This window comes from Podarcis tiliguerta, assembly GCF_965153285.1.
Source record: "Podarcis tiliguerta genome assembly, chromosome: 8".
NCBI classification, from domain to species: Eukaryota; Metazoa; Chordata; class Lepidosauria; order Squamata; family Lacertidae; genus Podarcis; species Podarcis tiliguerta.
Window position 1 is genome coordinate 37,603,543 of NC_139541.1, and position 22,855 is coordinate 37,626,397.

General features: G+C 43.2%; 2 protein-coding genes across 3 annotated transcripts; one reads left to right on the plus strand and one right to left on the minus strand.

The window, feature by feature from the left end:
• Positions 1–44: 44 nt before the first annotated feature.
• COX4I1 (cytochrome c oxidase subunit 4I1) lies at positions 45–7,244 on the minus strand. The gene is made up of 5 exons (XM_083451985.1): positions 7,090–7,244; positions 5,089–5,168; positions 4,146–4,310; positions 3,890–4,021; positions 45–332 (listed from the first exon to the last, which is right to left on the minus strand). The coding sequence occupies exons 2-5, from the start codon at positions 5,165–5,167 to the stop codon at positions 196–198; spliced, it is 513 nt and encodes a 170-aa protein (XP_083308111.1). The 5' UTR covers position 5,168; positions 7,090–7,244; the 3' UTR covers positions 45–195.
• Positions 7,245–7,379: 135 nt separating this feature from the next.
• EMC8 (ER membrane protein complex subunit 8) lies at positions 7,380–22,662 on the plus strand. Of its 2 annotated transcripts, XM_083451983.1 has the most exons (6): positions 7,380–7,436; positions 7,859–7,933; positions 16,627–16,703; positions 17,435–17,504; positions 19,252–19,346; positions 20,745–22,662. In XM_083451983.1, the coding sequence occupies exons 1-6, from the start codon at positions 7,395–7,397 to the stop codon at positions 20,902–20,904; spliced, it is 519 nt and encodes a 172-aa protein (XP_083308109.1). In that variant the 5' UTR covers positions 7,380–7,394; the 3' UTR covers positions 20,905–22,662. The 2 variants fall into 2 exon arrangements, with proteins under 2 accessions (XP_083308109.1, XP_083308108.1); XM_083451982.1 differs by lacking the exons at positions 7,380–7,436; positions 7,859–7,933 and adding an exon at positions 8,349–8,856.
• Positions 22,663–22,855: the final 193 nt, after the last annotated feature.

A 22,855-nucleotide genomic window follows, 5' to 3' on the forward strand; every position in this document is an offset into this window, starting at 1 on the left:
GACAATTTATACTTCCTTGGACCCTAGAACAAAGCAGAATAAACTTGTCAAGCAAACCAAACATTTATTAAAGGTTTCTCTTTCAATAGAGGGGTATTTTCTTCCCCATACACAGAAGCAGCGAGGTCACATGGAGATGAAGGAATGGTTTCAACATTTCAAGCCAGAACAGGAGTGGCGATCCCTGGAGTGCATTTATTTTTTCCATTCATTCTTTTCGTAGTCCCACTTGTTCGAGAAGCCGTCAATTGGGTTCACTCTCATATCTAACATTCTTTTGGTCTGCATGGCCTTCCACTCATCTGTGAAAGTGTGAGGGATTGGCCCAAAAACTGTAAATTGAAAAGCAAATTACAATAAGCTCATGACATCTCCAATTTGTCAACAGTAAGAAGTACATTCCATCCAAGCTTTCCCCAAGCCTAGAAACAATAGAACTTATTTGCTTCCCAAAAGGATGCAGAGATGAATGTCCACTACACAGTTAACTCAGAGCAGGGGTTTCAAGTGCGTCTGTCACTGTTTTGTGGAACAGCATCTTAGTAGAGATACAACAGGCACCCTCCATTTGTATTTTCTGCAAACAACTGAATAATTTTTTGTTTCAACAAGCTTTTTCTGGCAGGATGTTTTTAAGTCTCTCTTCGGCTTTTTTTTTTTGGTACTGTTTTGAAAACTACTTTAGTTGTTTTTATTGTATGTCTGTAAATTGTTTTGTGGCTTATGTGAAAGGAGATTCATAATCATAAATAAAAAGTATCTGCACATCTGATGACTGCAAGTCATTTAGAGACTTTATCTTTTAGCATCCAACTACCGCTATCTGGCCTAAGACCTCTGAACAGAGACACAACGCTCTGTCTGAGTCAAAAGCTCAACGCTCTCTCAGCATTATCTGGCCCAGGTACATTTGAAAGCCACCTCTGCTCTGCCTTCAGAACTAAAACATGAAAACATCTCACAAACATCATTCGGCCAGATAATAAATAATAATAATTTTTTATTTATACCCCGCCCTTCCTGGTTTAAAAACTGGGCTCAGGGCGGCTAACAGCAAATATAAAACACTGATTAAAATGTATTAAAACAGCATAAAATACAACATAAATGCAGCATCAATGTCAATAAAATTCTAAAATTCAGGGGTCATGGGGGGGTGGAAACCCCAGTCAGTAGACATCAAATGATCACCAGGGCTAACTGACTAAGTTGGTCCTACTAGGGCCAGCAAGGAGACCAAGGAAGAGCTTAAATGTGGGGTCCCAGAAGGGTTTCTTCATAGAAAAGGAAAGGGAAAAGGGAATAAGGGATCAGGCTAATTCAAACTGAAGGCCAGGTGGAATAGCTCTGTCTTACAGGCCCTGCGGAAGGAGATCAAGTCCTGCAGGGCCCTAGTCTCATGGGACAGAGCATTCCACCAGGTCGGAGTCGTCACTGAAAAAGCCCTGGCCCTGGTGAAGGACAGTCAAATCTAGTTTTATGTTAACAGATATTTGTTCCCAGTTCACACTGAATTTACTGCATGGCAGCTGAGGTCCACCCAAGGCCTTTTGCTGCCCAAAGCAAAGGGCAAGATGTAGTGGAGGCTGCTGCCTACTGGAACCAACACTAGGTGGAGCCAGAGCTAATGACAGGTAGGCCACCCCTCGACTGGTTATAAGAAAGCAGGCAAACTAAGGTTGGTTGGGCTGTGCCCCATTCTCCCTAAGGGTCCTGCTTCCACTGACCATATGGCGCTCGCTCACTCACCCCCATTCCAAATACCAAAGCTAACTAGACTAGCCACTGAATCTTACTTCCAACACTGGCAATGGAGCAGTGTCCTCCACACCTCAGGGAAGCAGGCTAGCTTAAAAGGCACAGGACAGGTTGTGTGGCACTCATGGCTCTCTCCTCCAACAGAGGCAGTGGCTGGTGGATCCAGAAGCAACAGGCAGAGAGATACCATTACTGCCCCCCTCAGTATCTGCTGCCTGAAGAAGTTACCTCTTTGGCCATTGATAGGGCTGGAACCAGTAGCAGCTAGTGAAGACTGCACACAACAAACAGAAGGGAATTACTTTCTGTAAATTCAATCACTGACACACCTGTCAGAATGGCAGGAGCAAATGCTGCTTGCTCCTTTGCCCTGCCTTAGCCAGGAGCGTACTGACTATTTTGACAACACAGATTGAGGCAAAAAACAGTTGAAGGTAATCCTACTTGGAGAATTAGTCTGATGCAGTACCATGCTTGCCTTCTAAAAACCGACTTTTACTTAATCACTAACTTAATGTTGGGACGCGGGTAGCGCTGTGGGTAAAACCCTCAGCGCCTAGAGCTTGCCGATCGAAAGGTTGGCGGTTCAAATCCCCGCGGCGGGGTGCGCTCCCGTTGTTCGGTCCCAGCGCCTGCCAACCTAGCAGTTCGAAAGCACTCCCGGGTGCAAGTAGATAAATAGGGACCGCTTACTACCGGGAAGGTAAACGGCGTTTCCGTGTGCGGCTCTGGCTCGCCAGAGCAGCAATGTCATGCTGGCCACGTGACCCGGAAGTGTCTCCGGACAGCGCTGGCCCCTGGCCTCTTGAGTGAGATGGGCGCACAACCCTAGAGTCTGTCAAGACTGGCCCGTACGGGCAGGGGTACCTTTACCTTTACCTTTAACTTAATGTTATTTTATTTACTGAACTTATAATCTATCCTTCCTCCCTAAGGAAGGTAACTGTAGGCTAGCCCTGGGTGTAAAAAGGATGAAAACCTACAGAAATGTTAATGAATTGTGCACAGTACCAAGTAGTTACTCTAATTCATTTACAGTGGTACCTTGATTTACGAACTTAATCCATTCCAGAAGTCCGTTCTCAAACCAAAGTGTTCTTAAACCAAGGCGTGCTTTCCCATAGCAGCACGGAACTCAATTTACAAATGGAACACAAAGTTCACAAACCAAAACACCTACTTCCGGGTTTGTAGCATTCTTAATCCAAGTTGTTCATAAACTAAGCTGTTCTTAAACCAAGATACCACTGTATTTGTTTTAGAGTCAATTTCACTGTTTAAGATAATACCAAAAAGACACCTTGCAATTATATCATTAGGCTTGATGTTTAAATATTTCGCTGTTCTAAAAATTTGTGCTATGTAATACCTGACTATTACTTGATCAGATCTTTTTTTCTGAGCAGTCAGGTGCCCAACTCTTAATGGCAAATCAGATAGTCTCCAAGTAATTAAGGCAAGAAAGCTTAACAAATTTTTGGATCTATTGTTGCTTGAGATGGCAATAATTTATGTAGCTGAAATGCGACCAGCTAAGCTAACGACTTTTGTGAAGTTATACACAACCCATCTTTTAAAAGGAAGTCTGGAAAATAAGCCATCTGAGGCACTCTTGCCCCTATAAGCTTATGGGAGATGGGGATCAGCTACAGATCTACCTGAAGATAGACAGACACCTGAGATTTGCCTGTCCCTATTATGACAAAGATGAACACAATGTGTTTTTATATCCAGGGCCTCCCATAGATCCAAAGCCAAGAACCTGTGGCATGAAAAAGAGTGAATAGCCCCATACGCTGTTGTGTTGGCCATTAAGCTGCCTCAAGAACAGCCATCATATTATTAAAAAAAGACAACTCTGAATTGCCAAAGCAGCTTCCCAAGAGAAAACCTGGATTTAGTTACTTTAAATTGCCAGAGCATAGCAATGATGCTCTTTAATGACTTAAAAGAGCCATATGTTGGCACAAATACACCTGCAAGTGTAACTGCTTAGTTCTTCTATATTACTCTGTGCACATGCACACACACACCTCTCTCCTTACTCTTGGGATCACAAGACATGCACTTCTCACTTGAGACACCTTGCTACCTTAATAGTTAAGATGCTCCTTAAATGCCAACTACTTACCATACATCCTTTGCCAAATGACAACAAAAGCAGTGAGGCCTATAAAGAAGAGTGTCCCACCGAGAATGGTCTTCCATTCAGATGACCCCTTGTTCATTTCAGCAAAGGTCTCATTGAACTTGATGCGGTACACTGAAGGTGGGGAGAAGAGAGGGTGCAATTGAGATGCTGAAGCTTAAAGTTAGCCAAGCCACCTTTGCCTGCCACCCTGCTTTCCCCTGTTCCAACACAGCCCACCATAACCATAAATACTTACATGCAACCTTCTCAGCAGAAGAAAGGGCAGTCCATGATGCCTTCTCTTTCTCCTTCAGGGCCTTCTGCTCCGAAGAGAGACTTTTTGTAAACTGAACTTCAGGCAATGGAATATCCCGACGATCGGTGTAAGCTGGCAGGCTGAAATCTTCCGTTTTTGCAATACCTATTTGGCAGGGAAAATAAGAGAAATCTCACAAAGATACAAACCCAGGAAGCTTGGAATGGCATAAATCAAACAAAGGTATCAGAGCAGAAGGGCACACACTAAAATTTGCACTGGGCAGTTTCATCTTTTAATTTCTCTTAAGAAAGGCAGACTTTAAAGACCTGTTGGTCCTTCACACAAGAGGACCCACAAGAAAAATAAGTTAGTTCTGGAAGCATTATGTCATTATGATGGAATTGATGGGGGGCAGGGAACCTGTGGCCCTCCAGGTGTTACTGGACTACAACTCTCATAATCCCTGACCATTGGCCATGCTGGGGTTGTTGGGTTCTATCTCATATCAAGGTCACAGGTTCCTCATTCATGGAACAGACGATAGGCTGTAATAGGGCATGTGGCATATTTAAAGCCATTCAGCTTTTCTCACTTGTATGGGAAAGTCACTATTTGTCACTCTAATCTATTTTAAAGGAGCTGTTGTGATGAAATATCACCGTATATGCTGAAATGTACTAAACCTATGTGAACAGTTTTAGAATAATTAAGCTAAGATGAGAGCCAGGGTGAGGTAGTGGTTAAGAGTGTTGGATTAGGATCAGGGAGACCCAGGCTTACATGCCCACTGTATAGTCTTGGGCCAGTCATGCTCTCTCAGCCTATGTCACAGGATTCTTGTAAAGATAAAACAGGGAAGGGGAAGACCGCTGTATGCCACCTTAAGCTCTTTCTAAGAAAGGTAGGGTAAAAATGTAATAATAATAAGCCATCATTTTACCATGCCCATGGGCTCTCACACAGACTGAAGTGGAAATGGCCCGCTTGCCAAGAAGACTAAATGCCCGAGAAGCCAACATCCTGAAAGAGAAAAAGGTACAATGTTATATATCAGACTGAATCCAGAAAATGCAATTTTCCTTCTGTGTTACAAGTACCATTGGCAGCTTCTTGCAAAACACTATCCACATGTCATTTCTTGCAGCATTGTCTTTCTTGCAAAATACAGTGCTGGAATCTCACAACTCTAATGACCATCCAGCAAACCAAAATGTAGCCTACTGAGTAACATTTGGAGAAGATGCAGACTTAGGTTTTAAGGGCATAAGAATAGAATGCATCAACAAGCAACAGACTCCCAACTCCTCTCACAAGAAAGGACTATCAACAGTTTCTGCATTCAACTAATCAACCTCTCACAAACAAAGAGCTGGAAGGGAAAATCTTCCACAACAAAAAAATCAGGGGAAGGGTGGTTACAGCTACAGAGTTAAAACTGAATGTAAGCTTCCGCACCGCATCCTCCTTTTTAAAACAATCTGGGACAAGAGATACCTGGGATTTTCTATGCTCTGCTTTCAATATATTTGAAGCAATTGCATATACGCATTGCAAGAAGGGCAATAAGCATCCCATACATTTAATGGATAAACAAGCATAGGACTGCAGCCCAGTGTGTCTTCCCAACAGGTTGTCAAGTAGCCTGGAGGGGGAATGCAACTCTGTTCCAATTCATCTAACAAATAAATCATAATGATCTTGGTATCATCAGTATCAGAAGCATGGAGGTGATGATACAAGAGAGAGCATTTTCTGTGGTTGCTCCCATATTGTGGAATTCTCCCCCAACAGAAGATAGATTGGCTCCTTCCTTGGTATCATTCTTCCAGCAGCCTAGACCTTCCTATTCAGACAGGTAATTGAAAACTAGGTGCAGACAATGTTGACCACTTGGTTGCTATAAGGGCAATTATTATTTCAATGCTACTTTAAATTTGTTGTATTTAAGTTTGTTAACTATTGTTTTTAACTAGTTTTTGTTCCTTTGTATTTTATAAGGATGTTTTCAATATGTTGTGAGCCACCTTAAGTCCCAATTTGGGAGAAAGGCAGGATATAAATACATTAAATAATAGTAATAAAACTTTTCATGCCATAGGGAAGCATTACCACTTGTTAATTGCTGTTATTAACAGGTTATGGGATATCTCCAAAGTTGACAGCCCAACTTCCCAAAAGAAAGGAACCCAAAATATTTGTAACAACTTTGTTACTTTCCAGAGTAGGGGTGAGGAACATGCAGCCCTCCAGTTGTTATGGGAGGACAACACCATCTGCTCCAGCCTGCATGGCCAGTAGTCAGGGATAACAGGAGTTGCAGTTTAGCAGCATCTACCTGGCCACAAGCTCCCCACTCCTGTTCAACTCTAAACATATATACTCAGATGTAAGCCCCACTGTACTCAACAGGCTAGTGGACAGAGCAGCTTTCAGCATTGATTAAATCCTGCATTGTTGAGCCTTATTTGTGGAAGTAGACACATGCATAAGGCTGGGCTATTAAGCCTTATTAAGTTCAGCAGGGCTTACATTCAAGGTACAGGTGTAAAGAGCTGCACTTTTACTTTCCTGCATCCTGTGCATGAGGCGGGGCTAAAATGTTTCTGAATGTTTAACCTGGGAGCAGCCCATTCAGATCGGCGGGGCTTATCTCTGAATAAGGGTTGGTCCATTAAACCCCAATGAGTGAAATGGGGCTTACTGCCAGGTAAGCGTGCAAAGGGAGACATGTACCTGTCTGCCTACCCCTTCATCTCCCCCAGGGCAACTACCAGCATCTTTTCCATTCTCCATCACCAACCCCAATCAGGATACCCCAATCAATAAGGAAACCCCAATTAAGCAGGATGTCTTCCTTCTCCCCCTCCTCCCCGCAACTCCCCACTCCCGCCACAGGCCCTCCCCCTCACTCTTCTCCGGTGAAGCGGAGCCCCTCCCTCACCTGCCACCACAAACCCGAGGCAGCTCGTGTCCTCTAAACCCCGCAGAATGAGGACGGAAAGAGGGAAGGAGAGGGAAGCGGAAACGCAAGGCAGCATGGGATAGCGACGGACCAAGCAGCCAAGAGGGCAAAAGTCCCTCCTCCCAGGCGGTGCCTAAAGCCTTCCGCCGCGAAGCATGACGGGATACGTCGAAAGACATAGATAGATATAGGAAAATGTAAAGTAACCAGGTATCGTTTACCCCATGGGGTGATTTCCGCGTTAACATCAAGAACATCCAGCTTCACTGAATTGACCTTCCAGAATGAAAAGAGAGAATCTTCTCTCTATCCACTTACTTCGCACCGTGAATAACCTTAGACACAAGTCGCTCCTTGTCTTTTCTACCCTAAACTACTAGTATCCAAAACGTGTAGGGCACAGGGCTAGTGAAGTCTGCTATAGAAAAGGTACAGAACTGTATATAGAACTGTTGTTTACCTGTGATTGGGTAGCAATGCTCTCTACCAAAAACTCCAAAAGTTTTTTTATTGGAAGAAGGAAAGGCAAAACTCAAAAGCAACTTAGGAGGTGGTTTTTCAGACAATTGTGCATGTCACTCTTCCTTTTTTCTGTTTAGGAGGGCGAGGGAGAGTAAGTTTCCAAAGTGCAGTTCACAATAAATAAGATCTCAATTAACTGCTCTCTTTGCTTCTACGGGCAGGGAGAGATATCCCGCCTAATAGTAATGTAGCTACGCTAAAGTCCTTTATTTTCTCCACTTTCCAGAGGAGTAACAGAGCAATCCTTAACAATGTCTACTCAGAAGCAAGTCTCCTTGAATTCTGTGGTTCTTACTCCCAGGTAAGTGGCGTTAGGATTGCAACTCCTCAAGTCTATTGCAGCAAAAGAAGAGAGAGTGCGCAAAAAGTGTTGTAGCATCTTAAGATTAGTAGAAATTGTGCCATAAACTTTCGTGGACTAGAGCCCACCGTATCAGATGCATGCTTATGCCATAATAAAATTTGTTAGCTTTTTAGATGCCACCCAAAAAAAGACAAAGAGTTTTCCTCCTCGGAATCTCTTGCCTCTTTTATCCCACATAAGACAGGGGGGGAAACGGGAGAGGGCCGTCAAAAATAACTGAGCAACCTTGTTTGTAGACAATGGAGCCGTAACTCTATGCGTTCCAAAAAAAAGGAACAACTTTAGGTTGGCTTTTTTCGCCGCGAGGTATGACGGGAGGTAAAGAAGGCGGAACTAGAGAAGACCATAGATATGGGGCTAGAAGGGCCTTCGCCACCCTTCCTCTGTACTTCAGCTATGAGACTTGGAGAGGCTCCTTTCGCGACACTTTTGCACCGCTCCTCCTCCTCCCCGTTCCCAGCTTTACGGCCAGTGCTTGGCGGCGGGCCCGTGGAGCCGGAAGCGGGCAGCGGCGGTGGTCGTGAGGGAGGCCGGAGCTGCCCCTGCCGAGCGGGGCCCCATGAGGAGGAGGAAACAGCAGCGGCGACGGCTGTGCTGACTGAGGCGGGGCCCCGGCCAAGATGAAGCTGAGCACGCAGGCCTACTGCAAGATGGTGCTCCACGGCGCCAAGTATCCGCACTGCGCCGTCAACGGGCTCTTGGTGGCCGAGAAGCAGCCGCAGCACCACCAGCAGCAGCGAGGCCGGGAGAGGGAGCCGACGGGGCCTCACCTGCCGGCGCACGCGCTCTTCGTGGACTGCATCCCGCTTTTCCATGGCAGCCTCGCCCTGGCGCCCATGCTGGAGGTGGCGCTCACGCTGGTGGGTGGGCCGGGGGGGCTGCCAAGCGGGTGGGGTTGGGGGCAGAAAGCCGGCGTCGACAGTAAATTGAGCTAGACAGATGAACCAATGGGTCTAACGCGGTATAAAGGCCTCATATTGTCATCATTCAGAACCACGAGGACTAGTATCTTGCTTTGATTTTAGGGAAGGACACTAACCCCGTGGTCGAGCACCTGCTCTCCAAGGAGAAAGTTCTTGGTTCAGTTTCCCAGGGGCTGGGAAAGACTCCTCCCTGTCTAAAACCTTAGAGAGCCACTGCCAGACAGTAAGCGCTGAGCTAAATGTGGCAGTGGCCTGACTCAGTGTAAGGCCACTTCCCATATTCTCATTTAAACCTTTTATTCACAACCATGAGGATTAGTGTCTTATATTACTTTTAGGGGAAGCGTCTTAACTCCATGGTAGCGCATCTGCTTTACATGCAGGAGGTTTCTGGTCCAGTCCCCAGCAGCATCTCCAGGTAGGGGCTGGGAAAGCATACACTCCTGCCAGTCTGAAACCCTGGGGAGCCTGCTGCCAGTCAGTGTAGACAGTACTAAGACTCAATATAAAGCAGCTTCTTGTGTTTCTTTCCTTCTCAATAGGAAACTGGTCCTTAACTTGTTTGCTGCTTTTGGGGAAGGCTTCCCTGTGAATAGAGCTTCTATGCCTTATAGTGAACGTCAAATCCTCACTTCATCTAGCTCAGTATTATCTGTCTGGCAGGATTTCAGGCAGGGGTCATTCCTAGCCTTACCTGGAGACTCCAGGGATTGAGCCTGGGTCTTTCTGTATATAAATCATGGGGTCTTCCACAGCCCTCCCCCTAAAAGTAAGGTTCCAGTTCTCATGGGTCTGAATGAAGGGTTAACATAGGAAGTTGTCAGTTGGTTTCTCTACCTCAGCTGGTTTCTCTACCTCAGTACTGTTGACATTGTCTGGCTGGGAACACCAGGAATTAAGCCTGGGGCCTTGCTTCTACATGTGATGCAGTTGATTTAAGGCCTTTATTAACTGCTGAGGTAATATACTTCTAAATATAAGATTGGGGGGAGGGAGCAAACAGCAAAGCAAGGGGTCTGTTGCCTTAATTCATGGTAGATATGTCCGTTGAATGCTGTTGACTATAAGAACTAAATGGGGCCTCCCTGTCTGTAGGCAATATAGTTCAATATGCCACATAACGGGACAGATGAGGAAGGCAACTGCTACCTCTGTGCTTCTCAAAAAACTTATGGCTGGCCAATGTTGGAAACAGGATGCTGGCCTATATATAACCTCCCCGTGAAGAGGCAGGATGCCTTAGAAAGACAGCTGCTGGGGGGCTTCTTTTGGGCTTTCCTTAAACATCCACCCACTATGAGAAATTGAGGGTGCGGTACTAGATGAACCGTTATAATAACATCCCCTAACTGTCCTCCAGATTTTTGCATAACTCCCTCAAACTCTAGTTGGTCAGAATTTGGGGGTTGTGGGAGGTGTATTTCTAAACATCTGGAGGACACCAGGCTGGGGAAGGCTGCCTTCTACACAAATTCACAGATGATCAGGCAGCATACCTTTGGATATCACATGCATGCAGAGGACAAACAATAGAGGGGGGCTGATATGTGGCCTTCCCAGGGGCATCTGACCATATCCCTTCAGCATGTTACCTGTTAATAACCCTTCCCATTATCTAGCACAGAGGAGATTATGCTTCCAAAGTTAGCACCTCTATACTTTTTTCATTGGTTTGTAGAAGTTGAACTTTCAGCAGTTACAGGACAGCAGGGGGGTTGAAAAGCTGCACCTGCCCAACGGTCCTTGGCAACACAACTGCTAAATGTACAAAGGTCCTTGTGTTAAATATTTCACAGCATCACACCACAATACCTTGAAAGACCTATTGTCTCAACATGTGTCTGCCTATACAGTATACCAAGATCTTCAAAGGAGGCTTTTCTTTTTGAGCTCCCACCATCTAAGGGCAGTGGGTGGCTATAGGAGAAAGGACCTACACAGTGATGGGAACCCAACTTTGGAATGCTAACATATCATCTACCTTGATGACATTTTGGCACCAAATATCTTTTCATTTCTCCCAGCTTTTTCATCTTTAGTTTTTATCAACTTGGTGGCCTCCAGATATTTTTTACTGTAGCTTACATCAACCCCTGGCAGCATGGCTGTGCTGACTGTGGCTCATGAAAATTGTAGTCAAAACATCTGAAGGGTGCTATGTCTGGGAAGGGCGCTCTTCATATTGTTTTTGCAGTGCTTGCTGTTCATTTTAGTTTTGCTGGCTGATTATTATTTTTTTACTGCTTTTTAACATGATGTTTTAATGTTCCTGCTCTAATTTTTTGTTGTGGTTTAAAAAAAACTTTTTTGTAATTCACCCTGGGAATCTGTTGATGGGTGCACTATAAATCAAGCATTGAAAATAATAAACATTTTGGCCGCCTGGACAGTGCATAGCCTGTGATATCTCTTCAGATAATAACCAACGTGTTCACAGCCCCTCTGATATCAGAGTACTTAAACCAAAAGCATCTAGAGGAGGCTGGGCAGCAATGGAATAAGTTGTGTTGCTGAGTACAAAGGTAAATGAAGAGCACCATGGACATTGAATTTTAAGGGCAGTGAGTCACTTTGGTATACAGAGCATTGTGGCAGCTCTGACTTTTACCAAATGGAAATCTTTGCAAAATCAGCTTGTAGCTTTAATGGGAAATTGAAATAATTGCAGAATTCATGAAATGCCGCAAGTCCTCAAACAATCTAATTATGAAGAAATTGTATTTCTGCATTTTAAGCTGAGTTGGGATTTGTCAAACTTTAATCAATTAGCAAATCAATGTGGCATGCAAATATTGTTTGTGGCAGCTTTGACAAACGTAATCAAGGATAGTGCGAGATGTCTTAGAAAGCCAAGGTGCTTATCCATATTTGGGAAACTTTTTATTGTGCTGCCTTGTGGTTTTGTAAGTGGCATTCAGATTTAACAGCCTATTTGCTGATTGATAGTAGAAACGCCAGAAGATGAAATGTGTATATCAACTTAGGTCCAGCAGTCCTGGTTATATGTCCAGCCAAAAGCCACAAAGTGCAGTGCTGAGACCATCATTAGAAAGATTGAAGTCTAAAGGATAAGAGCAACCAAGCAGGTGCATGAAGGAGCTGCAGTATTGAGAGGAAGTGTAGAAAGCAGAAGTTCCCAGTGAAATATTTATTTTGTCCAAGGAAGAGTCTTTGCTCACATCCTGTCCTTTTAAGGTTATTGTCAAAATACAAGAATACTTAAGGAGTTGCAGAGTAGTAATAGAGAACTGAAAAAAACACACAAGGCCTTATTTTAAGGGAAGGTGATTCACATACCAGTCCTCCCACCACCCCATGCGTAATGATAGGCTTACACAGTTAAAGCCACAATGAACCAATCAACAAAGGATGAATTAACCACATGAGCCAAGCAAATATGCCACGGGAATAGGCTAAAATGGATTCCTCTGCCCAACCAAGGGTCACTAGGCCAAGCTTGTTGATAGTTGTCCATTTGTTGGGAGTAAAAAATGCCTCTAGCTGCCATGCACAGAACCCAGCGAAAGCTGTCTGTGCATTTGTGTTAAGGCCACAAATGACTAAATGCACTTGTGGCAAATGAGACAGTTAACTCTTGGGAATTGCAAGGAGCAATTTGAGAACTACTTCCCAACCGTGCCTGGCCATCTGCAAGGCACATCTACTAAGCTGTCATAAGGAAACTTTATCGCCTGTTAGGGCAATGCTTGTTTTAAGGCAGGTACACGTGCTTGGTGATGTGTATACATTGCCAATATAAAATGGCTTTCCTTACACTTAAGAAAATGTCATTACATTCAAAAATGGAAAAATAGCTGTAGGACAAAGAACTGAACTTTGAGGTTCAGTTTGGGAAACAGCCGTCCTTGCAAGATTATGAAATAAATTACAGCTGGCAGATGGACAGATCAAGAAAGATGACTTTACCCTGGTATGGTCTAATTTATGCCAGTATTCCTGAAAATGACCCCACCTCCCATCAGCATTTGGCTCAATCTGGTTGACTGAAATTAAAATGTAAACATAAATTTTTATTTTCACTTTGAACTGTGCTCCCACACTCATTAATATACAACACTTTATATTGTTTCATTGGAAACATAAGAGGAAAAATGACTATTACTCATACTTAATCTAAGCACAACCAAAAGGGCTCCTGATTAGGCGTTTAGCCTGTTACGTCTGTTCTATCCTATTTCCCCTTTGTTTTTGTTTAAATCAATTCACAAACCCAGGAACTTGAAAAATTGACCAATAATAATGAAGCATATGTTGTAGATATTCCTGCAAATTTATTATGCTATTTTTGTGATGTACAAATGACATGAGAAGACTTGGTCCATTTATTTGTATAATTTGTTATTCATATGATCCTTGTTTATAAAACCCAATAAAGTGTTACTTTAAAAAACAACCTGTTGCTAACAAGCCAGAGCAGAGCTGTCTCTCTCTGTTGCTCCCCTAAAATTGAATAGAAACTGAGCTTCCTATAGAATAACAAAAGGAAAATTTCAGATCAGCTTCTTAATGTTTGCTGTGAGCAAGAATGTTTTATCTGGGTGTTTAGTTTTTAGTTAAAAGATCTCAACTTGCTGGCAATTAAAATGGCATCTATAAACCCTTGAAATGGGGGTTATGATTACTTCAGCAGTTGGCTCTTTAAGTATAACAATGCCAGCAAATGACAATTTAATGAAACACATAAATCCATGTCATTCTTTTAGAAGAGATTATTTGTGTAGCTTCGTTCTGCTTTTAGACAGTTTAATTCAGGGCTGTAATTATTCTGCTAACCATGAGATTGATGTGTTTTGCAGGAAGCTGGAATTCAGCATCCAAAACGTTCTGCAATCCACTTAATTCCCCCTCCCCCCATTTTTTTAAGATAGTAGTTGACAGCAAAAAGCACAATTGCTAGCTCGTTTTTCCACCTCCCAAAATCACTGGATTATCTTAATCAATTACATTTATTGTGAGTAGCAAATATGGGGATATATTCAAAAGCCACTGAAACTGGGCCAAAATCTGATATGGATAAATACAGCACTTTAAATCCTGCCTCATAACACCCAAGATGAATTTGCCCCTTTAATTCTCACTGGGTATTTTAACAAAGCTTTGTAGCAGATCAGATGATACATTAGGATAAAATGATAAAGAGTTTTATGCAAATATCTTCACTAATTAAAGTGACTGTTGCAGCAGGGGTGGAAGTGCAGAGTAGACACAATAGAATCTGCACCTTATCACCAATGGAGGATCATGTTGCTCTTTCTGCTAAAGCCCACAGCCCTGGTTGCTGGGCAGTTTAAATGTGGGTCTTTTAGAGTGGGGCTGGTGACCAGTTTTCTTGCCCCTTCTCCTCCCATGAGAGTACTAGCAAGTCCAGAGTCCACCAGCCCTTCATTCTGCACAGCGGGTAGGGGACAAAAGAACAAGGAGTTCCCTCCACTCTGACTTGTGCCATCTGTCCTCTTCCCACCCCCCATGAAGTTTCTACACACATCCTAAGACCCCTCTCCACTCATTTTGCCCCTTCACTTCCATGCTTAATGAAGTGACCAGAGGAAGGGCAAGATGGTCTCTCCCCTTCCTTATGCATACCTCTGCTGTCATATTTTACTTCTCTATAAAACCCCTTCTCTGGCTTGTCTTTTCCATGTGTCTGTCAACCAGGTTGGGCTTCAGGAATCCCAACTTATCTGTAAAGGAAAGGAATTGCTATGGCAGGCATATAGCACTTGTTGTTGTTTAGTCGTGTCCGACTCTTCGTGACCCCATGGACCAGAGCACGCCAGGCACTCCTGTCTTCCACTGCCTCCCGCAGTTTGGTCAGACTCATGTTTGTAGCTTCGAGAACACTGTCCAGCCATCTCGTCCTCTGTCGTCCCCTTCTCCTTGTGCCCTCAATCTTTCCCAACAGGCTCTTTTCCAGGGAGTCTTCTCTTCTCATGAGGTGGCCAAAGTACAGGAGCCTCAGCTTCACGATCTGTCCTTCCAGTGATCACTCAGGGCTGATTTCCTTAAGAATGGATAGGTTTGATCTTCTTGCAGTCCATGGGACTCTCAAGAGTCTCCTCCAGCACCATAATTCAAAAGCATCAATTCTTTGGTGATCAGCCTTCTTTATGGTCCAGCTCTGACTTCCGTACATCACTACTGGGAAAACCATGGCTTTAACTATACGGACCTTTGTTGGCAAGGTGATGTCTCTGCTTTTTAAGATGCTGTCTAGGTTTGCCATCGCCTTTCTCCCAAGGAGCAGTCGTCTTTTAATTTTGTAACTGCTGTCACCATCTGCAGTGATCATGGAGCCCAAGAAAGTAAAATCTCTCACTGCCTCCATTTCTTCCCCTTCTATTTGCCAGGAGGTGATGGTCCCAGTGGCCATGATCTTCGTTTTTTTGATGCTGAGCTTCAGACCATATTTTGCGCTCTCCTCTTTCACCCTCATTAAAAGGTTCTTTAATTCCTCCTCACTTTCTGCCATAAAGGTTGTGTCATCTGCATATCTGAGGTTGTTGATTTTTCATCCGGCGATCTTAATTCCGGCTTGGGATTCATCCAGCCCAGCCTTTCGCATGATGAATTCTGCATATAAGTTAAATAAGCAGGGAGACAATATACAGCCTTGCCGTACTCATATAGCACTTACAGTTAGTAAAAGCATTTCATGGTGTTTGCTTTGACCACTTTCAGCAGCCCCTAGTAGATCACTGTCTGCATGGCAGGCTGAGACTGTGTGAATGTCTTAAGAAAAACACACAATTAAATCCAGGACCAAAGTGATAACTTTGAACGCAGATCTCCTGCATCCACTGCACTGATAGTTTGATAAAACCTTTTATATCTTTCTAAGTTCTACTCAATAGATCCTTTGAAATTAGTGGGCATGACTAAATTTAGATATTTAATTTCAGTGTTTCTCCTCTGAGTAGGACTTGGAGACAGCTCATCGAGGTGGCTTTCCACAGCTTTATGAGGGGGTTGGGCTGATATCCAGGAGTCCCGAATTTGTCCCACCTCCCCTGCAGATTGTCCGTGGCCACCCAGTTCACATTTTGTACAATGGAAATAAAATGTTCCCTGTATTACAGAGGCCCAACTTGTGTTAACTAGAAGTCAGGCATTTAGTGTTGCTGATTCTGTGCTGTGGAACACTCCAGCAAAGATTCCTCAGGCATCATCACTTTTGAGTTTCAAGCGTCTCTTAAAGACTTATGCCAATAGGCCTTGGCAGCTGTTTATTTTATTTTATTGGCCAGTGACCTTAACCCCTTCATTTTTTAAAAAAAGAAATCATGTTTTAATGCCACCATTGGATTCTATGATTTGGCATTATAGAAATTCTATCAATATAAATAACATAAATATACATAATTGTGGCCAGTTTCACCGGGGTAGGAGAGCAAGTTATATGTTGTATAGAACATACATTTAAAGTCTTTTATGAAATGATTAACAGCAATAATGCTTCATTTGAGAAATAGATTTTTTACCTAGTACCCTGGCAGCCCAAAGGTTTTCATTTTGTCCTTGCAACAGCTCTCAAAAGGGAGACATGTTTTCCCATGCTAATAGGTATAAAGTGGCTATTTCAATCCACTAATTCACTAGCTATCACCCCCTGCCCTCCGGTCTGCATGACGTTAGCCAGTGCTTTGAGTTTTGAATGCTTACAGATTTTTTATTTATGTCCTCTTTCAGATTGATTCATGGTGCAAAGAGAATAGCTATGTAATAGCCGGGTACTATCAAGCTAATGAACGTCTGAAAGATGCCAGGTATGTTGCTGCGACCCATTCAAAAATGGACGTGAGCCACATAAAGGGAGAGCGGCTTGGAGAGAGAGAGAGAGAAAGAACCGAATCAGAGGCTAACAAAACACCTAGTAGCAAATTCTTCCTGTAGCGCTGTGCTTGTGGCCTTGCAAAACAATAATTCCCAGGGCTCCTTAAGGGGAAGCTGTTACCATTGGTTTAGTTAAATGTGTAGGCCAGCTATCCCTGACCTGATGCTATGGGAATTGTAGTCCAGATTATCCAGAAGGCACCAGATTGGTTGCAGAAGCCTTATTTTTATTTCTTAGGCTTTGCTTAATGCCTGATGCAATGAGGCCCATATACCATGTCTCTGTGTTACAAGAACAGGAGGTTGGCCAGCATGAGTGAACAGAATAGAGGACTGGCAATGCCCAGCCACCATCAGTTTATTTCAAATCTGGTTTAGCTTTAGACCAAGGTTAAGGAAACTGTTGCCCTCCAGATGTCGTTGGACTCCTAGTCCAGTAAGTCCCAGCCAGTGTGATGAGTGTTTTTCGGGATGAAGGGAGATGTTGTGCAACAACGTCTGTAGGGCCAGAGGTTCCCGATTCTTGCTTTAGGCCATATAAAACGTTTCCTCTTGAGCACATCATCGGACATCTTATCAACATCTCTTCATTCAAGTGTTCCAATTTCATTATGATTGATTTGAAGAATAGCAGAATTGTAAGTAATTTGTGTGCTTTTTGTAGTCCAAACCAGGTTGCTGAAAAGGTTGCCTCCAGGATTGCAGAAGGCTTCAACGACACAGCCCTCATAATGGTACGTAATATCCTTCCCCTGCCCCCCCCCCCGCTGCCTTTTTTCTTTAGTTAGTGTACACTTCATGGCCATAGCTAATGACATCAATTGCTTAGATTACATTTTCTGAAATGTAAGTGCTTCAGTTATTTGCAAGTCTTGTAATACAACCCTCCCTCGCTGCCATGAAGTCACACCATCACCCTAAAGCAGTGTTCTTCAGAACTGTTTTCCAGAAAATCCTTCAGTTGCTCAAGTTTCTTCCATTTATTTAAAGTAAAACAAGAAGACAAGTAATGTTGGACAAAGCCCTATGCTGTTTCTGACCTGGGTACTCTGATCACTGCCTTCTCTCTAAGAGATTGGGAACCACTACATAGTGGATATGGTCTTTCTCTCTGGCCTTTGGGACTCTTCCAAGACATGCCCCTCACCAGCCCTGCTCTGCACCCTCCACAAGTGTTTTTGCCTACCAGGAAAATGTCCTTGAGCTTTGCTTGCCTGGATGGAGACTAGAGAGAGGTGTCTTGAGAGTGAAGTAAGTAGCCTGTTCTGCAAAGGTAAAATTCATATTAATTTCCCCACTTTGGCCTCTGGCCCCAGGTGGCCCTCAGAAGATTGCTTGGAAGAGAATGTGGCCCCTGGACTGAAAAAGGTTCCCCACCCCTGCTCTACAACTATGTGTCTTTGTATTGAGATCACTGTCAGCGATGCTTTTTGAGGCCCTGGCTATTTGAGAATTAGCAACCAGCTATTGTTTTAGTGTGGATTGTTTTAATACTGTTTTATTGGCTGCCATCCTGATCATATTAATTGAATAGTAAACTGAATTAATAATGATGATGCTTATTTCCTTGAAAGTTTGTTTCCCCATCACTACGAGATTTATACCTGCAGTGTACAGCTGCAGGGAAACTGTTGGGTGTGTTCTAGATTGCATTCTGTCACCATGGAGCAATGGTTAACAGGCCGAAATAATGCCTTCCATTAAACAAGTGTGTGCCCTTAAAACATGCCCAAGTATCCTTTGCAACCTGCTAGGTGTCTGTGGCTGACCATCATGGATTCCTCAGCAGACAAAACAAGCTGGAAAGAGTTCCCTGAAGGTGGAAAGTTTGAAAACCACTTCTTTAACAGGAGTACGTTTCTAGTTCATTCTCCACATTTCCAACTTAATTTCAGGAGTCCATTTCCAGTGCATAAATTGTAAGGTTGTTCCAGTGTGTTTGTCTAGGTGAGAATGCTTTTCTGAATAGGAAGCTCCCTTCTACAGATTCAAAGCATTGGTTAATCTACCTCACTGTTGTCTACACCGGGGTGGGGAATCTTTTTCGGCTCAAAGGCTGCATTCCCTCTTAAGTAACCTTCCAAGAGCCAGAGGCAAAAGTCGGTGGAGCAGCAGCTGTGAATTTTACCTTTGTACAGTAGGCCTCTTTATCTTCCATCCAGACAAGCAAGAAGTATGATCTGCATTCAAGGTAGCATTCCAGTCAGGCAAAAACACTCAAGGAGGGTGCAGAGCAGGATTGGTGGAGGGTGTGGTTCAACAGGGTGTGTGGACTTGGGGGAGCACTGACAACCAGGTAGAGAGGACAGGTGTTCCCCATACCTGGCCTACACTGGCTGGCAGTAGTTCTTCAGGGATTCAGGCAGGGGAACATTTCCCAGTTCTACTTGGAGCTGCCAGGGATTGAACCTAAGACCTTTTGCATGCAAAGCAGACATTCTGCCACTGAGCTTTCTGTTCCCGCTCTCTGTTCTGCATCAGGTGGATAATAGTAAATTTACAATGGAGTGCATAGAACCAACTGTTCATGTGTACGAACATCACGAAAACAAATGGAGATGCAAAGACCCGCACTTGTGAGTATTCATAGAACAGACCTTTGCTCCTAAGCAGCATTTACATTTTTATATTTAGTATATTTTACCTTGAAACGAAGCCTGAGTTTGGAATGCTTCCAAAATAAGCAGCTGGCTATGAGTATGAAACAGTCAATGCAAAAATATATAATGTACAATCAATACAAGCACACAGCAAATCCAAACAATGAATTAATTCAGCCTTCTTCAACCTGTGCTGGTTGTCTGGGACTGATGGGACTTCTATTCTGAAACATCTGGAGGAGTCAGTTTGGGCAGCTGAATAAAGTAGTTTTTTGCTATTACCCCCAAACCAACTTGATAAATAAAGAACAACATTTCAGTGACCTAGATCCAGTGTTAACCTAATAAAATTTCAGATCTGCCTAATTGAATAATATTTCAAACTGCAAAGCCAACAAACTCAGAACAGCAGCATAGTGTATGAAACATCTTACCAAAGGAAATTGTTAGGCATGGAGGTGGGGCAGGGGGAAGAGAGGAAGGAGGGTTCAGATGTGAAACAACCAGAGTAGTATCCATTGGGAACTAATCACAGTCAGCTTTTGAAAGGTTTTCTGCTCTCCAGAGTTTTTCTAACATGAACAAATCATGTGCAGGGCCTGTCCATGGTATGTGAAACAGTTTAAGGGTCATACCTCTCTACGCCCCTGCCACTGGCCTTGTTAGGATGCAACACTAAGCTCTTGTTCATCCTAGCCTTTCCCAGCCTGGTGCTCTCCAGATAGTAGAACTACAACTCCCATCAGCCAACACAGCCATGCTGGCAGTAGCCTGTTGGGAGTCATAGTAAAAAATGTCAGGGGGGCATCAGGCTGGAGAAGGTGCCACCAAGAGGAGCAGGAGGAGGCAATCAGAAGCTTTCACTGAAACAAGCCAGATTCATAAACCGTGGTTTATAGTTGCCCTCTTTTAATAAACCATTACTAAGACTGGCCACTGTTTGTCCAGGTTTGAACATAATGCTGTACTGTGCCTAGTTAAAAACAGAAGCATAAGCTTTGAATTTCCTTGTGACTGAGATGGAAGAAGAGAAGGGAGAGGGAAGGGAAGTTAAGTGAGCGAATTAATCAATGCAACATTTAAGTCATAGATGTAGCACTGCATCTGAATAAGGTCTCTGTGTGAATTGTAGCTCTGTGAGGGCTGTCTAGCAAATACTTCAAACAGGTGCACCTCTCTTGTAACTCCCAGGTTTCCTCAGGGTGAGTCATTTTGACTGCAGTGTTTTTTGTTTTTGTTTTAGTTAGTAGTGTAGCTGACCCTTTGCTTGTCATTATGCATTGCTGATAGATTGTTCCTTTGCTTTCACCCCAGTGGACAGTGGTTGGTTCCTCCTGAGGACCATTAATTCTTTACTTTTTTCTTGCTTCCTAGTGATTACTGTGAAGACTGGTCAGAAGCCCAGAGGATCTCTGCCTCACTTCTGGACAGCCGGTCCTATGAAACACTAGTAGATTTTGATAATCATTTGGATGACATCCGGAATGATTGGACAAATCCAGAGATTAATAAAGCTGTCCTGCACCTCTGCTAGGGAGTCTCCCATTGACTTGATTTGTTGGCATTTCCACTGTGCTGAAGAAGAAACAAAAGGGGGAGATGAATACTTTTTGAATGTAAATAAAGTACTAAAACGGTTCCTTCAAGTGATGTGGAAAGCCAATGAGTGAGACACATCACTTGGGAGAGAGAGAGAGAGAAAAAGGATGTGTCACTATGCAGTCAAATCTTTTTAATGAGAATCCTTGAGGTTCCAACCGTAGTTTGCAGATTCCTCTGTGGACTCTTCTCCTCCTCGGCATAATACGTTGCTGTAATTCTCCAGCCGGGAACTAGATCCACTTATCCAAGCTATTCATATTAAAAAGTTTTGACTAACCTTTTATAACCTTTAGAGAGTAATTTTTAAAAGATTTAAGATTTATGAAATATCTTCCAGAGAGTTAATTGCTAGTTTTATTTTTTAAAGAATCAAATCTATAACTATAAGTGAAAATACGTGGCCAGTTTGAGAGCTGTTGTTCTAAGTGCTAACTGCTGGGTGTTGTGTGCCACCGTACTTGTTGCTATGACATGCTGCACAGGAAGAAAACAATAGCTTGACAAGCAATATACCCACCAGATGCTGCCAAGTTTCTCTGTCGTTCTGAGAATGCTGCAATTTTTCTGCCTATCAGACTCAAATGTAATGAGCCTGGTCGTTTTTCACCATGAGTGGTTTGCCCATACCAAGGGCTCGTTGTGTCTTGAAGTGGTTAAAAAAAAAAGTGAGTTGCAGGATTGTTCTTTGTTCTTGTTGTTTGTTTCAGGAGTGCTTCTCTTAACCTTGTGGTTAGAAGAACCTTGTAACTTGTGTACAAATGCACACCCATGTGGTATAAACAAGATTACAACTATGAATTTCAGCTCCTCTCATTTTACTGACTACATTCAGACATAGTTATGAGCGCAACAGCTTTTGGCCTCAGGCTCATGAACTCCGTCTTCACCTTCTCCCTTGCTCCTACATGTTTTGCAGAAAACCATAGTTTCTATTTTGTCTGGACCTGTCTGGGGATTCTGGTTTGCAGAAATCATAGTTTGCCAGGGATCAGACGAAACGGTGAACTGTGGTTTACTGTAAGCTTGCAAGAGAAGTTTTAATCTCCCCTCCCATGGAGGAAGGGAATGTGTGAGTCTGAAATTTGTTGTTGCATCTGACTGCAGCCATTTTGTGATGGTATAGTTGTATTTAAGCACTGCAGAAGTTAAAAATAATAATAAACACACAAATATGATGGGACACAGCTCAACTCAAAGCTGTGTTGAAATGATTAGGAATTGCTCATGAACATGCCTGAAAGTCTTTTATGGGAGGCACTCCTGTTTGTTAACGTCCTTTATGTCATGCAAACAGTCTTTATAAAGTGAGTTTCAAACAGTTACACTTAGTACTGAGCCACTTTTGCCCATTCGGAAAAGGCTTGTAATATAATACTGTAGCATAAAAGAGTCTTAAAATGCTTACATGTGTCAGTTTAGGGTTTTCTTTTTTCTTTTTCTCTCTTCATTTACCTCTTGATGGAGAAGGGGTGTGGCATCTTCCTTGTCATTATTTTACATGTATTTTGTTTGTCTTTTCTATTCCTACGGACCCTGTATTAGCTTAACCTTTATTTATAACACATTCTACATTTTAAGCAGAAATGGTTTGAGGTTTTATGTTGGGAGAAAAAAATGTTTAGCTGACCACCTGCATTTCCTTGCTCCTTCCCCCCCCCCCATCACCTTGAAAATAAAACCAATGAAATAAGTACGGCTTTTGTAATGATTTGTGATTCCGAGTATGTAGTCCAGATGTGTCTATTCTGACTGGGGCTGATGGGAGTCTTAACTGCAGCCAAAGGGCTACAGGTTCCCCACACCCAATGTGACAACTGTTAGTAGAGCTAAATTTAACACCTAGTTGTTGTAGCATGGAGGAATTCTCCTGGTTCTGAAATCTA

Excerpts from the sequence above, each read along its gene's own strand:
- EMC8 (XM_083451982.1), top strand. The coding sequence starts at position 8,617 with ATGAAGCTGAGCACGCAGGCCTACTGCAAGATGGTGCTCCACGGCGCC. Across the intron at positions 8,857-16,626 it reads TGGAGGTGGCGCTCACGCTG|ATTGATTCATGGTGCAAAGA; the intron begins GTGGGTGGGCCG and ends GTCCTCTTTCAG. Across the intron at positions 19,347-20,744 it reads AGATGCAAAGACCCGCACTT|TGATTACTGTGAAGACTGGT; the intron begins GTGAGTATTCAT and ends CTTGCTTCCTAG.
- COX4I1 (XM_083451985.1), bottom strand. The coding sequence starts at position 5,167 with ATGTTGGCTTCTCGGGCATTTAGTCTTCTTGGCAAGCGGGCCATTTCC. Across the intron at positions 4,022-4,145 it reads TTCTGCTGAGAAGGTTGCAT|TGTACCGCATCAAGTTCAAT; the intron begins GTAAGTATTTAT and ends CCCCACCTTCAG. Across the intron at positions 333-3,889 it reads CATTTGGCAAAGGATGTATG|TTTTTGGGCCAATCCCTCAC; the intron begins GTAAGTAGTTGG and ends TTCAATTTACAG.